The 22286-nt window shown below is 30.3% G+C and overlaps 8 protein-coding genes across 8 annotated transcripts; 3 read left to right on the forward strand and 5 right to left on the reverse strand.

Annotated features, from left to right (window-relative positions):
- Positions 1-1098: 1098 nt before the first annotated feature.
- On the forward strand, positions 1099-2609 carry OCT59_025312 (uncharacterized protein; the record flags this gene model as incomplete). Its single annotated transcript, XM_066137606.1, has 3 exons — positions 1099-1349; positions 1433-1490; positions 1734-2609. The coding sequence occupies 3 exons, from the start codon at positions 1099-1101 to the stop codon at positions 2607-2609; spliced, it is 1185 nt and encodes a 394-aa protein (XP_065992009.1).
- Positions 2610-3385: 776 nt separating this feature from the next.
- Positions 3386-3704, forward strand: OCT59_025313 (uncharacterized protein; the record flags this gene model as incomplete). Its single annotated transcript, XM_066137617.1, has 2 exons — positions 3386-3605; positions 3676-3704. 2 exons carry the CDS (start codon positions 3386-3388, stop codon positions 3702-3704), a joined length of 249 nt encoding a protein of 82 aa, XP_065992010.1.
- Positions 3705-3907: 203 nt separating this feature from the next.
- On the reverse strand, positions 3908-5314 carry OCT59_025314 (uncharacterized protein; the record flags this gene model as incomplete). The annotated part of the gene is made up of 6 exons (XM_066137621.1): positions 3908-3969; positions 4347-4361; positions 4651-4696; positions 4773-4806; positions 5170-5232; positions 5301-5314. The coding sequence occupies 6 exons, from the start codon at positions 5312-5314 to the stop codon at positions 3908-3910; spliced, it is 234 nt and encodes a 77-aa protein (XP_065992011.1).
- Positions 5315-6179: 865 nt separating this feature from the next.
- On the forward strand, positions 6180-6500 carry OCT59_025315 (uncharacterized protein; the record flags this gene model as incomplete). The annotated part of the gene is made up of 1 exon (XM_066137627.1): positions 6180-6500. One exon carries the CDS (start codon positions 6180-6182, stop codon positions 6498-6500), a length of 321 nt encoding a protein of 106 aa, XP_065992012.1.
- A 3639-nt stretch (positions 6501-10139) lies between these two features.
- On the reverse strand, positions 10140-10472 carry OCT59_025316 (uncharacterized protein; the record flags this gene model as incomplete). The annotated part of the gene is made up of 3 exons (XM_066137634.1): positions 10140-10270; positions 10345-10386; positions 10445-10472. 3 exons carry the CDS (start codon positions 10470-10472, stop codon positions 10140-10142), a joined length of 201 nt encoding a protein of 66 aa, XP_065992013.1.
- Positions 10473-13859: 3387 nt separating this feature from the next.
- OCT59_025317 (uncharacterized protein) lies at positions 13860-14114 on the reverse strand (the record flags this gene model as incomplete). The annotated part of the gene is made up of 1 exon (XM_025327732.2): positions 13860-14114. One exon carries the CDS (start codon positions 14112-14114, stop codon positions 13860-13862), a length of 255 nt encoding a protein of 84 aa, XP_025169768.2.
- A 509-nt stretch (positions 14115-14623) lies between these two features.
- On the reverse strand, positions 14624-15091 carry OCT59_025318 (uncharacterized protein; the record flags this gene model as incomplete). Its single annotated transcript, XM_025327733.1, has 1 exon — positions 14624-15091. The coding sequence occupies one exon, from the start codon at positions 15089-15091 to the stop codon at positions 14624-14626; it is 468 nt and encodes a 155-aa protein (XP_025169769.1).
- A 636-nt stretch (positions 15092-15727) lies between these two features.
- OCT59_025319 (uncharacterized protein) lies at positions 15728-16806 on the reverse strand (the record flags this gene model as incomplete). The annotated part of the gene is made up of 7 exons (XM_066137649.1): positions 15728-15831; positions 15900-15938; positions 16015-16143; positions 16233-16246; positions 16333-16377; positions 16471-16489; positions 16776-16806. 7 exons carry the CDS (start codon positions 16804-16806, stop codon positions 15728-15730), a joined length of 381 nt encoding a protein of 126 aa, XP_065992014.1.
- Between the last annotated feature and the right edge of the window lie 5480 nt (positions 16807-22286).

Genomic DNA, 22286 nt, shown 5'->3' on the forward strand with positions numbered 1-22286 from the left:
TTACATAAATATAATAATGAGAATTCGGTTTGAGTTTTTCATTTGCGCAGTCGTCGAGGACCCAGAAATATATATACAGGGGTAGGGTACACAGATGCGTCGCCATCATAGTGGAATTAGACGGAGTAAAGTTTTGATTAGCGTACAATTTAAGAATTTTTCATCCATAGTTAGGCCATCAAGATTGCGTATTTTTATCAAAATTTTTATATGTAAAAAATTAGTTTGCGTATTTTTGGCCTAAATTTGGCTAATCTTATATATATAATATATTCACTGTACGTTAGTAATATTTAGTATTAAATGAAAGAAATTTCTAAGGGTTAAAAAGTGAAATTTTAGAAAATTATTATTGAAAAAATGGTAAATTAGAATAAATTCTATCTTTTCACATTAGTATTTGGTTTATAAATAATATAGAAGTCATAATAAAATAATTAATAACTTAATACCTGAAATTTTATTTGCATGATTTTCAATATCAGGTGTATCAGGTGTCAATTATGCGTACTAGTACTCATATAAAAAGTCTCTGCGTACAGCTCATAGTAAAAAAAATTTTCGCCACCTGACCCTTATATATATATTTCTGGGTCCTAGTCGTCGTGTTGGAATTTTCCTATGAAATAAGGAGCGTTAATGACTGTCAAACGTAGCCGCAAATATATTGTATTTAATTTTATTTTTAATATATAGACAAAACCGGAACCTTAGCTATCTACTGTAAGCAGTACGAATTACAAAAACGAAACACGCTAAAATAAAACTAAGTTGTTTAACCCCAAGGAACTGGATAGGAGCCGCTCTGCCAAATTATTCTAGGAACCCTAGGCGTAGCCGGATTAACCACCAAAACCAGACTGATATTGTATTTAAGACGTTTATTGTTTAGCGAAAGTAAATCAATTTTATCACGTGACAATTTTTGTTCCACGCTGCTTATAGACTTGTGCTAATTTGCTAATTTGCATAAATACACATCAATATTTAATTTAACTATTTTTGAAGTAATTATATATCACAAAATGGCAAAATGGCTAGTATTTAATTTTGATCGCCTTTTCCTCATTTTTTTTTTTATTTTTAAAATTATAAATTATGTCTGCCGAATTTTTCTCAAAATTAAGTCAAAATTATATTGAATTATTGAAAGATGATGAATATTATGATATTACAATTGAAGTTGGTGAAGATCCTAATGTAAAAATATTTCGTGCTCATATGAATATTTTATGTTATCGTTCTTCATATTTTCGGCGAGCTTTAGCTTCTAATAAAAAGAAGGACAACGTTTTAGCTCATATTAAATTTCCAAATATATCACCGGAAATCTTTCAAATTATTTTGAGGTATTTTATAATTTTTATATAAAATGCATTTAAAGCATTTTTTTTTTAATATTTATATTTTATTAACTGGATTTGTGATATAGGTATATTTATGGTGGTATTCTTTCGTTAAATGAACAAAAAACTTCAGATTTTCTTAAAGTTTTGGCTGCTGCGGATGAGCTTCGACTCCAAGAACTAGTTGATCATTTACAAAAATATTTAATTGAAAATAAGTCTGAATGGATGGAAGAAAATTTTGAATTTACTCAACGAATCAGCTTACAATCTAATAATTTTGTGGAGCTTCAACAATTTTGTGCAAATTTTATTGCTAAATCACCTGAACAAATATTTAAATCACTTACTTCGATTTCTGAAAAATTTTTAATTTCACTTATTAAGAGAGATGATTTACAAATGAAAGAAATTGAAGTATGGGAGCATGTATTAAAATGGGGACTTGCACAAAATCCTACTCTCGTTTCAGATCCTAATGTTTGGTCAGATGATGATTTTAAAACAATGGAAAATACCTTGCAACATTGTCTACCTCACGTTAGACTTTTTAGTTTATCATCAAAAGAATTCTCACAAAAAGTTCGTCCATATAAAAAACTCTTAAATAAACAATTATATGAGGATTTATTAAATTCTTACTTAGATTCTGATCGTGAACCAACTGAAAACATTTCATTGCCTAGAAGTATTGAAATTGATGGAATTATTGATTCAAAAATTGTTAATTTAAATATTGTTTCGATAATTTCAAGATGGATTGATAAAATAGATGTTAATTATAAAATTTCTCATTTAAGAGAATTATATTTACCATACAAATTTCGATTATTAATAAGAGGAAGTCGGGATGGATTTACTCCTAGAAAATTTCATACTTTATGTGATAATAAGCATAATACAGTTACATTTATTAAAGTAAGGGAATCAGAAGAAATTCTTGGCGGATACAATCCAATAATATGGATGAATTCTAATTCTTGGGGTAAAACTCAAAATAGTTTTATTTTTTCTTTTAAAAATAGAAATAATTTTAAAGATGCAATTTTGAGTATTGTAAAAGATACAAACAACGCGTTGAATTATCATACCGAACATGGTCCATGCTTTGGCAAAGAACTTTTGATATATACATCTGAAGATTCTGCTGATATAGATTTTGATAAGACAATCTGTCATGAACAAAAATTCTATGAAAAAAGCATAAGAAAAAAAGGTGAATTTCCATTGGAGGATTATGAGGTATTTCAAATTATAAAATAATTTGGGATTTGTATTCGTGTTTTCTCTTTAATATTGTAAATATTTCATATTTATAATTATTAGTACTTGATTTCTAAAAAATTTTTGATTTGGTAGCAAAACATTAAATTGCAATAATAAGTTTATAAAATAATAATCAGGTTATTGTACAGTATATACTTTGAAATCCAATAAATTAAAGGATAAACTTCTATAATTTTAGCTAACCATTAAAATTATAAAAATATTGTGTATTTAAAGCCATAGTTTAGATTCAAACTAGTTATAATATTCGAGAATTTTTTTCGTTAATATTTAATGATAAAACAATACATGCAACATTATTATAATTCAGTCTTGAATTGAGCTAAAATTATAAGCAAACGTCTAACGCTAACGGGGAGCTCCTGACTAATGATTAATATATATATTTATCGCAAATTACATAATAAATTGTTCATTTTTTTGGGAAAACTTGATTTGTTACTATGAGGTTAAGCAATATCACATTATCCAACACGTGACAAGATATAATGCTGACCTCAGATCTGCAAAGAATGATTTTTTCGTTTAAATAAAAAAAAATGATTTTTTTTCATTTATTTAATAAAAAAAATTACTTGTTTTTAGTTTTCATTTTTAATAAAAAAAAAGAATGATTTTTTATGAAAAATCAGTTGTGTTTCATTTTTAATAAAAAAAATGATTTTTTTTCGTTTTTAATAAAAAGAACAACTTCTTATTAATTAATAAAAAAATTTGTTTGTTCCTTTTTAATAAAAAAAGGACGATTTTTTATGAAAAATTCAGGTGTTTCACTTTTTAATGAAAAAAAGACATTTTTATTAATTAATGACTGTGTCACCACCAGATACGATTTTTATACATATTTTAAAAGTACAACAATTTATGCAGGGCATAGTGAAAAAGAAATTGTTTGTTTGATTGATGATGATGATTTAGCGAGTGTAATCTGGACTCAAGGGTTCAAGGCGCTCCCAATCGTCGTGGACGCATGTAAGTCTTGTTCTATTTTTTGAGAATAACGCGTAAAATGTCTAACAAAGATTGTTTTTGGTGTTTATAGTACAACAGCCATTCTCATCATTACATTGATCTGCCCAGGTTCGATGGAGGGTCCGCTGATGTTGCCAATTACGAAAAGGTATTAGAGCAAATTTAGCGATAAAGCATAAGACCTGTATTCATATCACTAGCGCAAACGAAGCAACACGACATGAGTTTATTTCATCCGTTTTCATTGCGTTTCTTGTTATGATGGTGAAGTGGGTATGCCAAGAATATAAGTCTTCTGGAAGTCATGGGAAAGGGCCAGTGGATTGGGTTATCAAGATTGGTGATACAATTGTTGTTATCGAGGCTAAAAGGGAGGATATTAACCAGAGGTTAGTCAGAATGCAATCCAGTTACACCAACGTGATAAAAGAAATGTACATATAATGAGCTTTGCATGAGATGGTATCGTTTCAACAGGGTTGACTGGGTCATAATTAGTTAGTCACTACTGTACTGGCGATTGCAATGATATCGAAATGTCAAGGTATTATTGAGTTCACAAACACCATTTACTTTTCCCATTAATGAGAGTGTGTTTGACAGAAGTCTCACGCTTGAGAAACTCAAGAACTTGGTCGTTGATGTATCCGGCTTCATAATAGACCAACAAAATACCATCATGCTAATGGAACTAAGATAAGGAAATAAATGATTTAATTCCAAAAGAACCTGCCAACGTACCAGACTCAGTTATAGCTCAACTCAAACAGTGTAAGCCTGATTGCAAAATAAATAATACTAGCTCCAAGTTGTTAGAGGACAGAGATTTGGACGCTTTTTTGGATGAAGTACAGAAGAAAAAGGTTATTACTGATGAAATGAGGCAAATGAAGCAGAGTAAAAAGCTTAGAGAAGATGATTCCCAGAAGAATTTGGATTCAGGGTGCTCATAGCTGGTAGCTTTTTCTACCTCTTCTCAGGAATTTGTTATTCCTTTGAATGAAGAAAATGAAAAGAGACCAATTTCTGTTGAATCAGAGTAAACAGATGAGGAGCAACTGAAGGCTTGAGGTAGGAATTATCCGCTTGCACTAAAGTCAGTGATAGCAAGATTGATAAGATGTTTGATATTCAGATTTTCGAACTCTCTTTAGAAGCAATTCTTACGGGATCTAGTGAAGTTACGGCAAATATAGTTCGTCTGTTTAGGTAGCAATCAAGGCCAAACAAAAGGAAATCTTATGCTAGTATTGTTATTATAAGATGTACGAGGATCGAATTGGAGATGTCAAATTTGTAAACAACATCGATGACCAATCAGCAAGGACATTGGTGTACAATGAGATCAAAGCCACATTACTGATGTAAAACTTGCGCAAGAAAGCGTCCAGAAAAAAAAATCTACACACTATTCATGGGAATAAGAATAGATAAGATCTAAGCAATTATAATGCAAGCGCGATTTCAAGCTTGACTGAGGCTCGGATTCAATTGCTTCAAGTTTTCTACGGACAACATAGATGAATGCCAAAAAGTGATCGACGTGACAAATTGTCACGCGCACATGACCGAATCTTCTGAGGTAAGCGTCTCAACCACATCTATTCCTTTAACCATATCCCCAATTCTTCAGGTAATTCCTCTGTAATCAGTCCAATTAATTCGTCACGAATAAACGATCAAAACCTCAAATACCTAGTAGTGTTCATGTTTTCGTCAAGAAATCAAGAGCTCCTCCTAAGTTCTCCTCTCTGCAAGAATCTATCAAAAAAGATGCGTAAAGAGGTTATTAATTTGGTGATAATCGACTTAATGTGCCCTACTTAGAACTAAACTTTTTGCATAGACAAGGATGGCGAGCATCAAATGGATTACTACACGATCTTTGGTTTACCCTTACGTTGCTTCGCAAAAATCTGTACTATGATTTGCACCAAAAAATATTTGTATTTGGACGGAAAATGGTGGATCGATGGTCAAGGCAGTAAAAGATATTACAGTATTTGAAAATACGATAATATCAAAGATCCCGGAATTCCACTTGATAAGGTATTAGAAGCGTATTCTGAGAACTTTGATCTAAATCGGCCTATTCCTTGGAGTCATGCTCTTATGTTCCAATAACAGTAGAGGCGTGAAATTCTTGACTAAGTGTAACATAGGAGATATGTGACGTAATATTTGTATAAATTACATGCGCATAACCTTTCGGCTAATATTTTTTTCTGCTATTCCAGTACTTTTTGACTTTACAAAGATAAGTTGAGTTATAGGAATGTGTATGCTAATTGCCGAAATTTGTAAGAAGCATTAACGCAATGAAGAAATGCAGTCATTAAATGGAGATCGCGGTAATTATTTGCACATAAAAACAGCAAAGACGTTCAAAATTTACTGAACACAACTTTAATCCAATTTACTGAAGCAAACCTCCCATTATTTTTCTCTTCAACATTAGGAATCTCGCGACAATATCGATACAGAATTTACTACTGAACTTCGCAACGTGATAAAGACATCATTTCCGTTAACATTGAGGCATTCACTGCGGACACGTACAGTATATTACAAGGAATGTATCGAAAAAAATTTTCTACTTACACAACAAAACAAACTGTCCCATCGCTATGTGCTGCAACCGTTAAGCCCGTGGTCTCCGAACGAACATTTTCTATATCTCCTCAATCAAGTACTTCATCGATAGTTGGAAGAATGAGGCAATCAATTTCAGATGAATTCACCAATCCAAATAATCAGTCAGTGGAAGCTTTCTCCAAAAGTCAAAGGAAAGGCTTAGGATGCCACTGCCCCCCGAACCTGTGGCAACGACCATACAATGACCCGTCATACCAGTCTACCAATGAATCACATCTAATCGGGCATCTTTTCCAATAATCTATTCAGCCTATCGCTATAATAATCCTCCTATATAAAGTATTTGACGTATTGATGTGCATATTTGGCGTGCATATTTGCATTGCGTCAATAAGATTTATGATTTGTTCAGTGAGTTGAGAGATAGGATCAAGCGAATTCAGCATTTTGACAAGTTGATATTTACTGCGCCACAAATCATATGACGTTGTGATATGATAGCACAACATGATGTTAGAAATTCTCTGTTATGATGTAGTTTTTTTCTTTTATACTCTAGAATATAAATATCAATAAAGTTTCGCCCACAAATTGTGCTTTATTTTAACATGTTTGCGCGAGTATGTGCGTGTTATACATCAATAAAAATTAAATATTTATCAAAACGAATAAACAATTAAATTGCATAATTTTTTACTAGTTTTTATTTATTTATTTTTTAATTTGTCTTTAAAACTTCTTGATTAAACGAGAAAAGCCAAATTTAATCATTAAATTTGTTCAATTTGTTCGTGATGCGACACGTATATAAATAATAAATAAAGTCGTGTTTATGTGGCGTTTTTTTGTGGCACAGCAGGTTCCAACTACAAATGATTAGGATCCGCGTACTCTTTGGTGGCATCACTTATTTCACTTGCAATCTCTAAGCACCATATAATGACAGCTGATTTAAAAAATAGAGATTGCCTCTACAAAAAAATTAAAAAAAAAAAATTAAAATATGAAATGAAATTCAATCTATTTTTTGTTCTCTTGGCTACCTTTATTACCATTGCTTTAATTCATCCATCAGCCGGAAGTGAATGTAAATTCCCTTGTTGCAAGAATGATGCTGATTGCGGTTCCGGTCGTTTCTGTAGTATTCGAACATTTTGTTCTCCTGGTTGTGGTAGATGCATAGGCGGAAAGTAAAGGTTGGTGATTTTTGTAATGTTTATACATATTAATAGTTATTTACTGTCTTGTATTTTTTAACTCAGTGTATTTGGCGAATAAAGAAATGATAGTGAGACGACTTTTTATGTGTAATATTGTAAAGCATGACGCATATTAATTAATAAAGTTTTTACCAGCAAATCCTATATATCGGAATTATGCTGGTGGTATGACGTATATATATATATTGTGTTAAATGATCACTTGCTAATACATTGTACTACGTTGCTTCGTAATTATACTGTACTCTAGAATTTCTAGCATTCAGACTGTGCATCGTGGTTACGGAAACGCACTCATAAATTCGCAACACATCAATACAATTTTTTTCTCGCTCAACTGCACATAATCTACCTACGGCCCATTGACAGCTCATAAATTTGAATCCTATAGTATAACTTGATAAAGAATCGCTATAATCGTATAAAAATTTTTTATGGATGTGCTCCGATTTTTACCTAGTTTCTGTCTTCCGAGAATGTTCCGAGGATGTTAGCAAGAAAACGGCCTAAGATTTGATGCTTTGCTATTTCCATTTCGGGAAGGTATTAAAGGATTGTTACGATTTCTACCGAGGATCTCATCTGGTTATTAATGACGAGGTTAGAAAACAGATTCCCGAACCAGTCAGTGAAAGCTTGCTCCGAAAGACAAAGGAAAGGGCCTAGAAGATTTATGATTTATTCAGTAAGTTGTGAATTGATAGATAGGATCAAACGAATTCAGACCTTTATAGCAATAACATTAATAGTAGTATTTCTTAGATTACGTTTTGGCAAAGATATTTACCGCGCAACAAGTCATATGACGTTGTGATATGATAGAGTAGCTATGATGTACTGTAGTTTTCTGTACTCTCGAATATAAAATATCAATAAAGTTTCGCCCACAGGTTGGGCTTTATTTTTAACATGTTTACGTGAGTGTGTACGTGTTATACATCAATAAAAATTTCGCCACCTTAAATATTTATCAAAACGAACAAACAATTAATTACATTTACTTTTTAATTTATCTTTAAAACTTCTTGAATGAACGAGAAAAACCAAATTTAATGATTAAATTTGTTCGTGATGCGACACGTATATAAATAATAAATAAAGTCGTGTTTTATGTGGCTTTCTTTGTGGCACAGCAAGCTCCAACTCTCGTCAAGAACAAATGATTAGGATCCGCGTACTCCTTTACTCTTTGATGGCATCACTTATTTCACTTGCAATCTCTAAGCACCATATAATGACAGTTGTGGTTAGCCAAGCATAAAGCCTCTAACCGATTTATACTGTATAAATATGCTCTTGAGCCACACGATTTGAAAAATAGAGATTGCCTCTACAAAAAAAATAAAAAAAGTAAAATAAAATGAAATTTAATCTATTTTTTGTTATCTTGACCACCTTTATTACCATTGCTTTAATTCATCCATCAGCGGGAAATAAATGTAAATTCCCTTGTTGCAAGAATAAAGCTGATTGCGGTCTCGGTTATTTCTGTAGTATTCGAACATTTTGTACTCCTGATTGTGGTAGATGCATACACATACGTTAAAGGTTGGAGATTTTTGTAATTTTAATACGTACTATTAGCTTTTTAATGATTAATTAGCTATTTACTGTCTTATATTTTTCAATTCAGTATATTTGGCGAATAAATAAATGATAGGGAGGCGATTTTTATATGTGGTATTGTAAAGCATGACGCATATTAATTAATAAAGTTTTTGCTAGTAAACCTATATATCGGACTAACTAATGTACATTATACTATATTCTGGTGGTATGACGTGAAATGATTACTTGCTAAATAAACACATTATCGGTCCAGTAACAACCCATATAAATTTGAATCCTAGTATAAACTTGATAAAGAATCTCTATAATTCGTTAAATGTATTCCGATTTTTATCTTCTGATTTTCATTATTCCTTTTTGATCCGAAAATCGATAATTTTCCGGAATAGTACTTGTAGATATTACCCAGTAAATATTATGAATGAAACCGGAATAATTAAAAAAAATAAAATAAAATAAAAATGATCGTAAACATGATTTCACTAAAATCACGCCAAACAATTTTGGAAACTAAATTATACTAACTTGAAATCGCAAGATCTGGTAGTAGGGCTGTATCAAATTGGTTAAGTAGATTTTTTTTTTTCAGATTATTTAATTTAAATACGTTAAAAAAATCAATTTATCCCCAAAAAATACTTCCGGAAGATTAGAATTTTCGGGATTTATTCTAGCCAATTAAATTCAAGATAATCGATCATAACTCCAATTAGCTGAGTATGAATTATTTTTTGCCTTAGGTTTAGTCTTATTGTTTTAAACAGACCCTATAAAAAAATTGGATACGTTTTTTATAAAGTTTTTATACGATTTTTTTTCCTTAGAAATAACGTATCATAATAGGATACGGAAAAATGCACAATTCCGTATCACTAAAAATATGGTTTGGATACAGAATTTGCACGGGATTTATATGGAATTTACATGATTTGATCATTGATTTTATCACGAAATTTATACGATTTGGTCACTGAATTTACTATTTGTATTACAGTTTACTATAATTGTATTTACATAAATCTAATTTTACTTTATTAAATTAAATAAAAAATAAAAAATAAACAAAGTACAAATACATTATGAAAATTCCCTCCTTATTAAAACCACCTATTGCAACCAAAATTATCTATAAGTTCACGTTCATTTGGAGTCAAACAACCATGAAAGAACAATAAAAAAAGATTGGAAACAAAACCCCCCTCATATAGTATCTGCAATCGTCCAAGTCACCAAAGGTCAGCATTCCTACAAAAAAAGAAAGAGAACTCCAGAATGTCTGACCTACATAAAAGAAAAGAATTATGAGGCGTCTAATGAAAAAGAAACCAAAACAACAAAATAAATCCAAAACTGACCTATAAAAAAAGAAGACTCTGAAGCAACAAAACTGAAACAACCTACAAAAAGAAAAGAATCTAAACCCAACTTACAAAAAAACAAGAAAATTGAACTGACCTAAAAAAAGAAAAAAATCCTGAATCATCCTACAAAAAGAAAAGGACTCCAAAATGATCTACAAAAAAGAAAAAAGAAACTGAATATTCTCACAAAAAAAAATCAGCTGGCCTATGAAATAAAAAAAGGGATAAATATGAAAGGGGAATAAAGAATAAATCAAAAAAAATATTTTTTTAAAAAGAGAGGGAAAGTTAAAAAAAATTTTTTTTTTAAAGGGAGGACGTCAAAGTTAGAAAAATAAAAAATTTTTTATAAAGAGGAAATAGAAATAGAAAGAAGAAAATTTTTTTATAAAAAAAGAAGAGTGGGAATAAAAGAAAAAATTTTTTTTTAAGGGAGTGACGAAAAAAATTTTTTTTTCAAAGGAAGAGTGACGAAAAAAAAAATTATTTTTAAAAGGGGGTGACGAAGAAAGAAGAAAAATTTAGAAAAAATAACAAAAATAAGACAAGAGAAAGAGAAAGGAAAGGAAAGACAGAAAGGAAAAATCGGAAGATCAAACTCATCAAAAGTAAGGGTTTATATAAAAAACAAAAAACGTATCATAACAATAAACAATCATGTGATTTCGTGTTATGATACGGATTTTTGTAAATTATCTTCTAAAAATATTAAGTTTAAAAATTCCGTATACATTCCGCATGATTAATTTTTTCCGTATACATTTCTTATACATTAGTTTTTTTAAAAATGTTCAAAAATGAATTGCTTATTAAATATACGGAATTTGTATACGGAATCTATAGAAACGTACAAAAAATGTATACAAAACGTATCCTTTCCGTATACATATTTCTTATAGGGAGAGGGAACCGGTTGATTATTACTAATCAATCGAAATTTATCGAGCTCGTCCAAAATTTATTTTTATTATTTCATGTTTTTATTATTTTTATTTATTAATAACAAATTATTAATAAATTATAAATGAAACACTAAAATTTTTTATTCATTAATAAATAGAATCTTTACAAATTGATATTTCAGTTCTCAATTGAATGTTAATTAAAATGTAGACTTTTTTAATCAATACGATTAACGTGATTAATTTTGTTTTCTTTTTTATCCGTGACATTTATTTGTTTTTATTAGGTTCAAATAACGAATTTAATAGTTCATAAAATGGGTTGACAAAAGTCAAATTCTCCAATATTATCATTGTTATGTATTTATTTATAGCATAATACTTTGAAAACTTTTATTTTTCAGTATTGAACTAAAAAACTGAAGATAGAAAAAGTAATTAAAAAATTTTTTTTTGGTTTAAAAAAAAAATAATGAAAAAAAAATAATTATAAATAAAAAATCAGAAAAAGTGTTCACTGTAGCATTGATCCAAATTGGTATCAAAGAAAAATACGATTTAAAAAAAACTGGAAGAATAAAAATCAAAAATTCAACAATAAATTAAGAAAACCAGTTTAAAAAAGATGGAAAAAAGAGAAAGAACCAAAAAAAATTTTTAAATAATTTTGAAAACCGGAAAAATGGGTTTAAAAAACAAAAAAATTTGAAGGGAATGGCCAAAAAAAGAAATATGATTAATAACTTTTTGTAAAAAAAAAAAAATTATTCGATCAAAACTTTAATGGCTGTTGTAACGTGATAGCCAATCAAATGTTTCCAGCCATTATATTTACTTGATTATTTTATAATAAATTTTGTTATATCTTGTAAAGGTAAAAAAATTTTATTTAAAGTAATATAAACAATGTGATTTTGAATTTCTTAATTAAATGAGTTTATAAAAATCATTTTATCTCGGATTTGTATAAAATCATAAATATCAAGCGATATGCATAAAACGGAAATCTTTTAAATAAAGGGTCGAAGAAAGAGGAAATATTATTGTAAATTTATGCTCACGCTATACGATTTAATAAAATTTGTGAATAAAAAACGTGTCAACTTAACTTAATTTTTTAGTGGTTTATGCATTTTTTATTTTATTTTTGTTTTTTAACCAATTTCATTTTTATTATTGTTTCATTAATAAATAATAACTCAACCAAATAACTCAACCAAAGATTTTTTCAACTTTAAACCAAAATTTGTTTTCTTATTTTTATTTATTAATACCAAATTATTATTACTTTAGATTGACTTCGGCTTTGAAACAGATCAATATGGAGTGCTGCGCAGAATGCAGTAAGTCTTTTCTACCAGATTTTCCTATTTTTTTCTTCCTTATTTTCTGATTGAGCAAATTGTGAAGGTAGATAGATCTTAGCATAACGTCGGTCAGTCATTAAAATCATGTATCACGGGCAATACCCTGAACCATTATTTTCGCATGTAACATGGGAAGCGTCTCAAACCTTTGTATTTATTTTTTATCCTTCGGTCTGTATTAATAAAATCGCGCGCACGCGCTCACGTTTAATAAAGCATTAGACTATGCAGTGACGCCAGAGATGGCGAGATGCACTGTTTCAGAATACCGGAGGTAACGGTTAAAACAATGGCCTGATTGGGCAATCTTTATTATATTATATGTTTTACAATATGGTATATAAAAAAAGTGCTAACTTTGAGATCGTGCCGAATTTGAAACTTTGCTACCACATGATCAACATGACCAGGCGCAGCTTACACATGAATTCTTTTACTTTCATAATTAATTTTGCGATAGATGACGTTGAAAAGGTTTATTTGGATGTCAACCACCCGCTCTAATTTATCGTTGCTAATAAAAAAACAGATTATAGAGCTTCCCGCCACCTTCAGTTTTCTTTCGAATCGCACTCTTAATAACTTCTTTCGGGAGCTGACCTCGGATCTCGTCATTGACCTTCTTCTGAACCTCATGCTCCTCCCGTTGCGAGGCAATTATCGGCAGGGCAGTTGTTTTGCCGTGAAAGAAGAAATACTTTTTTATACAGCCCTTATGATACACATGTCCACAAAATAACACGGTAAATGCTTCGAACATTTATCGAGTTCAGTAAAATTCCGTGTCCTTTATAACGATATCGTCACCTAGTTTCTTTAGGATGCTGTAAGCGAGGTTTCGAATGCTGGGTAGAGACACCCTGTAATACCTGGTCTTTGGGAAGCTATAAACAAAAAAAAGACTGTTAATATAGCGCTTTGAATTTCCACAGGAACAAGCGATCACTGGATGGATCTTCATTAGCAATTACGTACTGCATTTCGAATCTCGATGATTAGCTTACACATTCCCCAAATAACTTAGATTTTTTAAAAATGCATATAGGTATGCAATTTGTACTGTATATCGAAAATAAAAATATGTAGTCACTTTGTAAATACTAACTGTGCATTGGAAAATGTAAAAAAATAAATTAGGAGAACAAACTAATGCTTTATTATACGACTTTATTAAGCCTTACAGCTGTTTAAGTATTAATATTACATGTCAATAATTAGAATAAATTTCATGTTATATTAATTACCATTTGTCAACCAAAGACTTCTCCTGTTCAAAGACAAGAGGTAAAAATGATTTGATCGCATTCTCCCTTTTTAAATCTGTCTTTTCGTCAAACAAAGTACTCCTTTGAGTATGAAGTGACCAAGGACGAGCGAAAAGTATTTTAGATAGTCTTTTACCAATTTCATCATCACAACATTTGAAAGACCTGGCGCCTCGAATATAGATAATATGCTTTTTACCTTTTTGAGCAGTATTACTTCGTAATTCCATAGTATCTTTACTCTTCATTTCCGCAGTTCATCATCTAAACCAAAGATCAATATATATACCTAGAACCTTATAGCCGCTCATTTTCTTACCAAAAGCAGTTTGCGGACCTGCTAAAGAAGTAATATCTGTAGTATCATTATAGTTTTTTAACATTCTTATTTTGAATTGAAATGATATCATAACCAGCGGAATATTTGAAAGGAATAATATGATCAATATCATAAAATCCATTGAATGCAGTGTGACGGTGATAGGCTTCCACGACAAGTTCTTTGATAGGAACTTATTCTCCCCGATTCCACATAATCTTATTGATAGCTAACAAAGATGTCCAATGGTTAAAGCTGATTTCTGCATCATGTATTTGCATATCTTTGAGAAACTTGTCAAGACTCTCTATTTCATTACGTAACAAAGACTACAAAAATAATTTCAAAGGAACTTTTTGTAAATATACAGTATAAGAGGTTCTTCAGAAAAATGTTCATTTACAGCATCAGCGTATGCTTTCAAAATATGACGCGATTGGCAAGTTCTCCCCTTTCTCCCGCTTTTACTACCCCACGACTAAACAGTTCCAACAGTGTGTCCAAGCTGTTTTCCCAACCAACCTCAATAATTCCTTTCAGTGCTTCCGATGCAAGAATGGGATCAGATGGATATGTGCAAAGGATACTTGTGCGATCAAGTGAAACTCCTATAGCAGTTGCCATATGAGATGCTATCAGGATATCTACTTCTGCAATTCGAGGGGAAACTTCAAGAGCCAGGGTGCAGGCTGTACATGCAAGGTTGGCAAGATAATCTTTATCGTTTTTGCTAAAATTGCGGATCTTTTGTGAAGCAAGATGAATAAGGTTTATAAGACTAACACCCGATTGAGCAAAAGAACCCCAAAGGGGAATTCCTAGATATGCGGTTCTGTCGGGATTATAGTTCTTATTAGAATTTCCAGCAAGTGATACCAATGCATCCATGGCATTAACATCAAATATGCAGGAAATACTTCAAAATCATGCGATCTGGCAGATACAGTATCTTTTGTTACTGGAGGGAGAAAATTGCCAATCTTCCCGTTTGTGCTGATGAGAATATTAAAGGATCTACTCCACGATATTTTCCGAATTTGTCAGCTCCAATGAACAAAATAGGTCGTATGTTCCCCAAGCAACGTGTGTGCTTCATCAATGCAACAAACTACAGAGATTTCCCTACCAGGGAATAAGTTTATTACGAAATTTTTGTTACTGCAATCTGACGAAAGTTCAACTTGCTCTAACGATTTAAAGATACTATTCCAAAAATCTCTACATTCATTTTATGTTCAGCCTTTGTTTGAATACTCCAAAACTCTTTCTCGTTCCAATTTTTGGCTTTAATTTGTTTGATTGCCAGAGATAAAAGAGTACCAAATTTATTATTATGAATTGCTTCAAAAATTTATTGAATGCAAGGTGTTGAGAGGTATCCGGTACTAGTCTCATTACATTTACAGATATACAGGACGAAGATTTTCTTGGTTCTCAGTCCCCCACGAGCCGTGATTTACTGGAACCGGAACTTTGAACGATTGTTAAATAATGGGCATACGGTTTGTCTGTTTGAGCCATTCACTATGAAATTGTTTTAGCCGTGAGTAGAATTATGTCCAGAGTTGTTCCTTGGTATTTGATTCGAGATGCTTTTTCAACTTGAACTAGTTCAATATTACTCACATCTGTAAAAAATTATGAACACTGATTAATTAGTTGTTTAATAATGCATCAAAAAGGTTTCTACTATTACTTTCTTCTTCTTCCTCATCACTTGGAGAGCCTTCATCATCTAAATTAACAAGTGAGTACATTTTAGAAATTAATGTGTAGGGATTAAAATTTTGAAACAACTATTTTATGCATACCATTTCCTTTGACTGTAACCTCTAATGCATTATTATCTTTCGTATTGCATAATCCAGTGACAAGTTCACTGTCCTCCAAGTTATCACTCCCACTGTGAATATTGACATTTTCTGATATATCAAACCGAGCTTTGATCACCCTTTTCAATCACGTCAGTTAATTTCATTTTTTCCAGAATAGTTTTTGAGAAAGTGTCACGTTCCTCATTATAATGAACTCATATTTCCATATCTATTTTTACAGTTAGATAGAATGTGAGTAAGGAGTATTCAACATTTCGTGATAATACTCGTGTATGGACCACAACAATTAATTACCTTGAAGTTTGATTCCAGCGATACCAGCTATCATACTTCCTATTCCTAATAGGATGATGAAATTAGTATAGATTTGTGAAATCAAAAGATCAAGCCAAGACACGTTATCTCGTGTTGAATAAATATATTATGACCTACTTGCCAGCAACGGGTTGTGCTACGATAACGTGAATGTGTTTTTTGGGCGGGTTTGACGATAAGAAGATGGAAAGAAAAGCACAAGATTATGTAAGTATTCGGTATTATTTGCAAATATGACAGAGAAGGCGAAAAAAAGAACGAATTCCTTCAATTGTATGAAAACGTACCGGTTAATAAACTTCTCAGATATATATCTTTAACGTTATCATTTCCGCATTTGAGGGATTCTTCCAATCAAGTATTTTATCAGGATTATTGGAAATATAAGCTAGCAATTCACCAAAGTCTTTTTCTGTAATTACATAATCCAAGAAAAGGGGTGGAGGTGGACATGTTTTTGTGAAAATAATAGTGTTCAAATAAAGAAAGATTTTTTTTGCACTTTTTTTTGCAGATTGATATATAAGAAATCGATTGTCACACAGACTGATCTGATGATTAGTTAATCAGTTACGGAGGAATCCCAATCAACAAGTCTTCCATGATATGTATTTTCGTCAGCGAAATTTTGGCAAGAGGAAATTAATTTTTTAAAAAAAACGATTTTTTTAAATTAACCCCGGCTGAAAATTTTTAGCTACTACTCGAAAATGGACTACTCCTGTCATTAATTACAGCGTTCAATGTTGTCAGTCCTAAACGAACTAAGAGCTTTAAGTGAACTGTACTAAAATATCGAACATGCGACTTTCGAAGGACTAAAAAGTTCCATTTCCATAGTGGAATGTCACTAACACCTGCACTCGAGATGGAACATTATAAATGATAGTGGAAAATACTTCCCTCAAAACGATCAAGATTTTTGTGAAATGCTTCAGCTGTTCGCAACTACAAGTTTACCGTGATCGTAGAAACTCCATCAAATGCTTCTCAGAGTGGTTGTTCCACAAAAGTGTGTCAGCTTTATGGTATTAGCAGTAATCTGAACTCGACATTGATGTTTTTCCTGTTTTTTCGTATGGTTCTCCAAAATGGAAATTCACATGTAGAATGAATATTATTACTCCCTATTTCAATTGTAATCGCAAAAAAAAGATAATAATCAGAATAATTAGTTCAGAGCGTAGCGAAGGCCGCAACAGCGCCATTATCACCAATATCGGTCGCAACAGCAAATATCAGTCGCAACAGCGCCATAATTACCAATACCGGTCGTAATAGTGCCATCACCAATATGCTTATCGTAGGATCTAGATCTGTAAAAATACCAGTACTGCTAATTCCCATTCGTGATTTATACAACCCCTTTGCGAATGAGTAATTAGTAATTGTGGAGTATTATTTATTTCAGCTAGTATCATAGTTATTTTGGAATTTTTTTTAATATTTTTTTATTTCAAATAAATTTCTTAAATATTTTTTTTATTTTTAAATTATAATTATGATCAAGATCAAGATTTATGGTGACCTGATGGCCGACACAGAGAAATTGGACTTATATAATAGCTAGTTATTTTGCAATTTTTTTTCAAAAGAAAAAATAGAAATAAAAGAAGGGAATTTTTTTTTATTTTTTAATATTTTATATCATATCAATTATAAAGTTCACGATCATAATTAAACTCTGTTTAATAATGCCAGCCTCTAACGTAGTCTAACGTAGGGGTAGATGATGATAACTATACGTAAGGGGTTTTTGACAACACTAACACTTTCCATATGGTAAAAATCCTCAGGTCATAAAATTCAAAGCATAACATGATTGCAACATATAATTTTAATACAGATAATAATACTCATATGACGGTAATTATTATAATCACCTAGCTGAGTTCATATGATTTAGAAAAAATACTCTTTTTAAAAATAATTGAAATAATTGAAAAAAATTTTTTACAAATTTTCTTTATAAAAAAAAATTTTAAATAAATTGTAAATCCGGAGCGAAAAACTAAAATTTGCGATTTCATTGGTTGCGATCACGTGGCGGACAGAGAAATTTACGTGATCATTTTTTTTTTCCATAGGTATGATCGGAATGTCGGGTATTTTAGTGCTATACAAACTTCGAAATAATATAAACTTACAAAGAAAATAGTATTCAAATTACAAGTTTTTAAACTTTTTTAAACGTTTATTTTTTCAAACAATTTTATTGCCGTTAATCATATTACTTTGTAAACCAGTTACAACTTACAACCCGATTAAAAAGAATTTAATTCATTTTCCTTTCTGTTAAGATAAGATACTAATGTGAAATTTTTTCGTGCACATATGAATATTTTGTGTTGGCGTCCTCCATATTTACGAAGGGTTTTGGCTTCAAATAAAAAGAATAGCTGATGTTCTAGCTCATTTTAAATTATCGAATATATCACCTGATATCTTTTAAATTATTTTTAAGATAAAAAAAATTATAAAACATCTTAATGAATATTTACCATAATCTTAAACTGTTTTAAATTTTTAAAAATAATCGGTATATTTATGGCAGTATCCTTTCATTGAATAAACTAGACGCTTCAAGAACTAATCGATTATTTACAAAATTATTTAATTGAAAATGAATCTCAATGGATGGAACAACATTTTGAACTTGTTCACAGACAAGCTTTCAATTTACTTCTCTAACAGTAATTCAACAATTCTGTACGAACTTGATGGCAAAATTTCCATATAAAATATTTAACTCACTTGATTTCACGTCAATTCCTAAAAAATCTTTAGTTCAACTTATTAAAAGTGATTTACAAATGAAAGTTTGGGAACATGTATTAAAATGGGGTATCCTACGGAGAATACTATACAACATTTCTTACCATTTATCAGATTTTTTTGTTTATCATCTATTGAATTCTCACAAAAAGTTCGCCCATATCAAAAATTATTTAAACGTCAATTTATGAAGATTTATTAAGTTCTTATTTGGAACCTAATAATGTATCAACCGAAAACATTTTACTTCCTAGAAATATTAAAGTTAACGATACAAAAATTGTTAATTTAAATATTGTTTCAATTATTTCAAGATGGATCGATAAAGTGGATGTTAATCATATAGTTTCTCATTTAAGAGAATTTTATTTACCATATAAACTTGAATTGTTACTAAGAGGAAGTCGAGATGGATTTACACCTAAAAAATTTCATACTTTATGTGATGATAAATTAAATACTGTCACCTTTATTCAAGATTTTTTTTCTTAGAATAGTTAACACGCAAATTTCGATCTCACAGTGTACACTTGTGAAAAATTTTATAAGTATTTTTTATGTTCTTTGCGGAAATAATAATAGTACGTGCAGGTCGTGCAGCCCTAGATATTATTGATCTGCGAGTTGTTGGTCGAACTTCTAGTATATTATGATAAAAAAAATGAAAAAAAGACAAACAATAAAAAATAAAATAAATATAAATATAAAATGAAAATAAAATAAAAAAATACGAAAACTATGATAACAGAGAAAATTCGATTATCTATGTTAAAGTAGCTTTTTAAAAGGAAACGTGAAATATTTTTTTTTTTTTCTAACATAGTTTTTTATGAAACCTGAAAACTCAAAGGAAGGTCAATGTAAATGTTACTTTTTTTTGTAACACAAACTAATACAATTACGCGTATTCCCTTAGTACTGTACTTTAGAGATTAAAACCACTGTTCTGAGCATACCCTATTTGTATTATATTTTTTTGTAAGTTTCAAGCATCAATAATTTTTTTATATTGAAAACTCATTTTTGTTACGTAAAAATAAAATAATTTGAAATGATTAATCACTTACCCTTCACTAGTAAAAATAGTGTTATATTATTTTTCATTGGATAACTTTTATATCTGATGAAAAAAAAATAATAATAAATTATTGTCTTTGCTACAATGATAGGATAATTTGCAGAAAGAAATTATCATTATTGTATAAAAGATAATATTTACTAATTGCACTTTTAATATATAATACATTCACCAATAAAAAAGTAAAAAAAAAATGTTACCAAGTCAAAAATGTCATTCGAAACCTCCTTTGGCTCCCTAAGGAAATTTGCATCTCCTTTAATAAAGCCTGCAGAATTATTTATACTGCGAAAATTTCAATGAAAAAATAATTGTGTAATTAATTCCTATATCTGTTCTGAGACAAATTCGGTCATCAGTAATAATAAGTGATGTATTGGTAATATATTTTCAGTAGCTTACCATAGTATATTTGCCCGTTAAATCATTAAATCAGTATTATCAGCATTACTATTAACAACACATCCATAATTTACAATGTCTTATTACATTTCCAATAGTGTATATCCGAATGTCAGTTATAAAATAATATAAATAACCTGAACTTGTTATAAATTATCAATAGTATTAATAGTATTCATAAAAATATAAGTCAATAAAAGTTTCAGTCAATAATATCATGCATATGACCGATCTGAAATTATATAAATAAACAAAAAATTTATTTTCAAAAAAAAAAAAAATTTCAAATATAATAAATATAATTATTGTATACTTTGAAAATGTCTTGTAAATCGTCTAAAGTTATTAGTTAAGTGTTCGGCAAATGAAGATTTGAAAGAAAATTAAGGGCAAATAATATAAATAATAATGGACCAATCCAATTGAATGCAATCACAAACACCACCTAAAGCAATAATATTTTTAATCTTAGCAGTAAATGATTCAGTTTATTAATAATTAGTATCTCTAGTATAACCATTAACTAGAAAAAAGAAAAAAGATAAATGCGTGATATGTATTAGTTATTTACTGATCTAGTAGTATATAAATGGGTTATCATCCGAAGGATGATGACCCATTTATATACTAAACTAGGTCAGTAAATAACTTTTTTATCATCCTGGACACGGGCATCTAGTTGATCAGTGATCACTGATCATAAACTATTTTAGACTTTTGTGTATTTGTGTATTTGTCAGCTTGACGAAACTTTTTTTTCTTCTTTCCTTTAGTTTTACACGATTTTCCTCAAAAATGACAAGCAAAACTACATCAAAAGTAAGCAGTAAGCATAACAGGGCTCCCTACGAAAGACCTACACAAGAGGAAATTAAAAAATACCAAAATGCAGCAACACCAGCTGCAACTCAACGTAATACAGAGATGTGGATAAAGAGACTAAAGGAATTTCAAAATGATATTGGATATGTAGAAAATATTGAAGATATTCAATCAAAATCACAACTTTGTAATATACTCATTGAATTTATTATAAAAATGAGACCTGTTAATAAACAATACTATTCTTCAGAATCCATTTATAATTGTGTGTCAGCATTAAATCGATATTTTCAAAATCACTCAGCTATTGCACCATTAGATTTATTCAGTGAACCAGTTTTCAAACCTCTGTTAAACGTTGTGCACTCCAAAATGCGTGAGAATGAACAACTTAACAGTTTGGATATCAAGAAAGGTGCAGATCCACTTACCGAAGATGAACAAAAGCAAATATTATGTCATTCAAGTATGCGTGGTGATAATCCAGAAGGACTGCTACGTAGGGGTTTTTTCTGGATAGCCAATCTTACAGCTGCCCGTGGTGGGAGTCATATTAATATTATGGCTTCTGATTTTCAAAGACGACCTGATGGAGGTTATAATTTTATAATAATACATGAAAAAAATAATCAAGGTAGACAAATCTCCATGTAGAATCTACTAACAGTAAACTGTTCTATAATAATTACTTATTTTTATTTTATGAATAAATAAGGTGGCCTAAATTCGCGTCGTAAAAAAGGCAAAACAAACCAGCCACGAATTTCTATCATACCACCTGATGAATTTGGAACAACTAATGGACCTTGCCATGATATATCAAAATATTTGCGTTTACGACCTGAAAATGCAGAAC

Source organism: Rhizophagus irregularis, chromosome 5 (genome assembly GCF_026210795.1).
Source record: "Rhizophagus irregularis chromosome 5, complete sequence".
Taxonomy (NCBI): Eukaryota; Fungi; Glomeromycota; class Glomeromycetes; order Glomerales; family Glomeraceae; genus Rhizophagus; species Rhizophagus irregularis.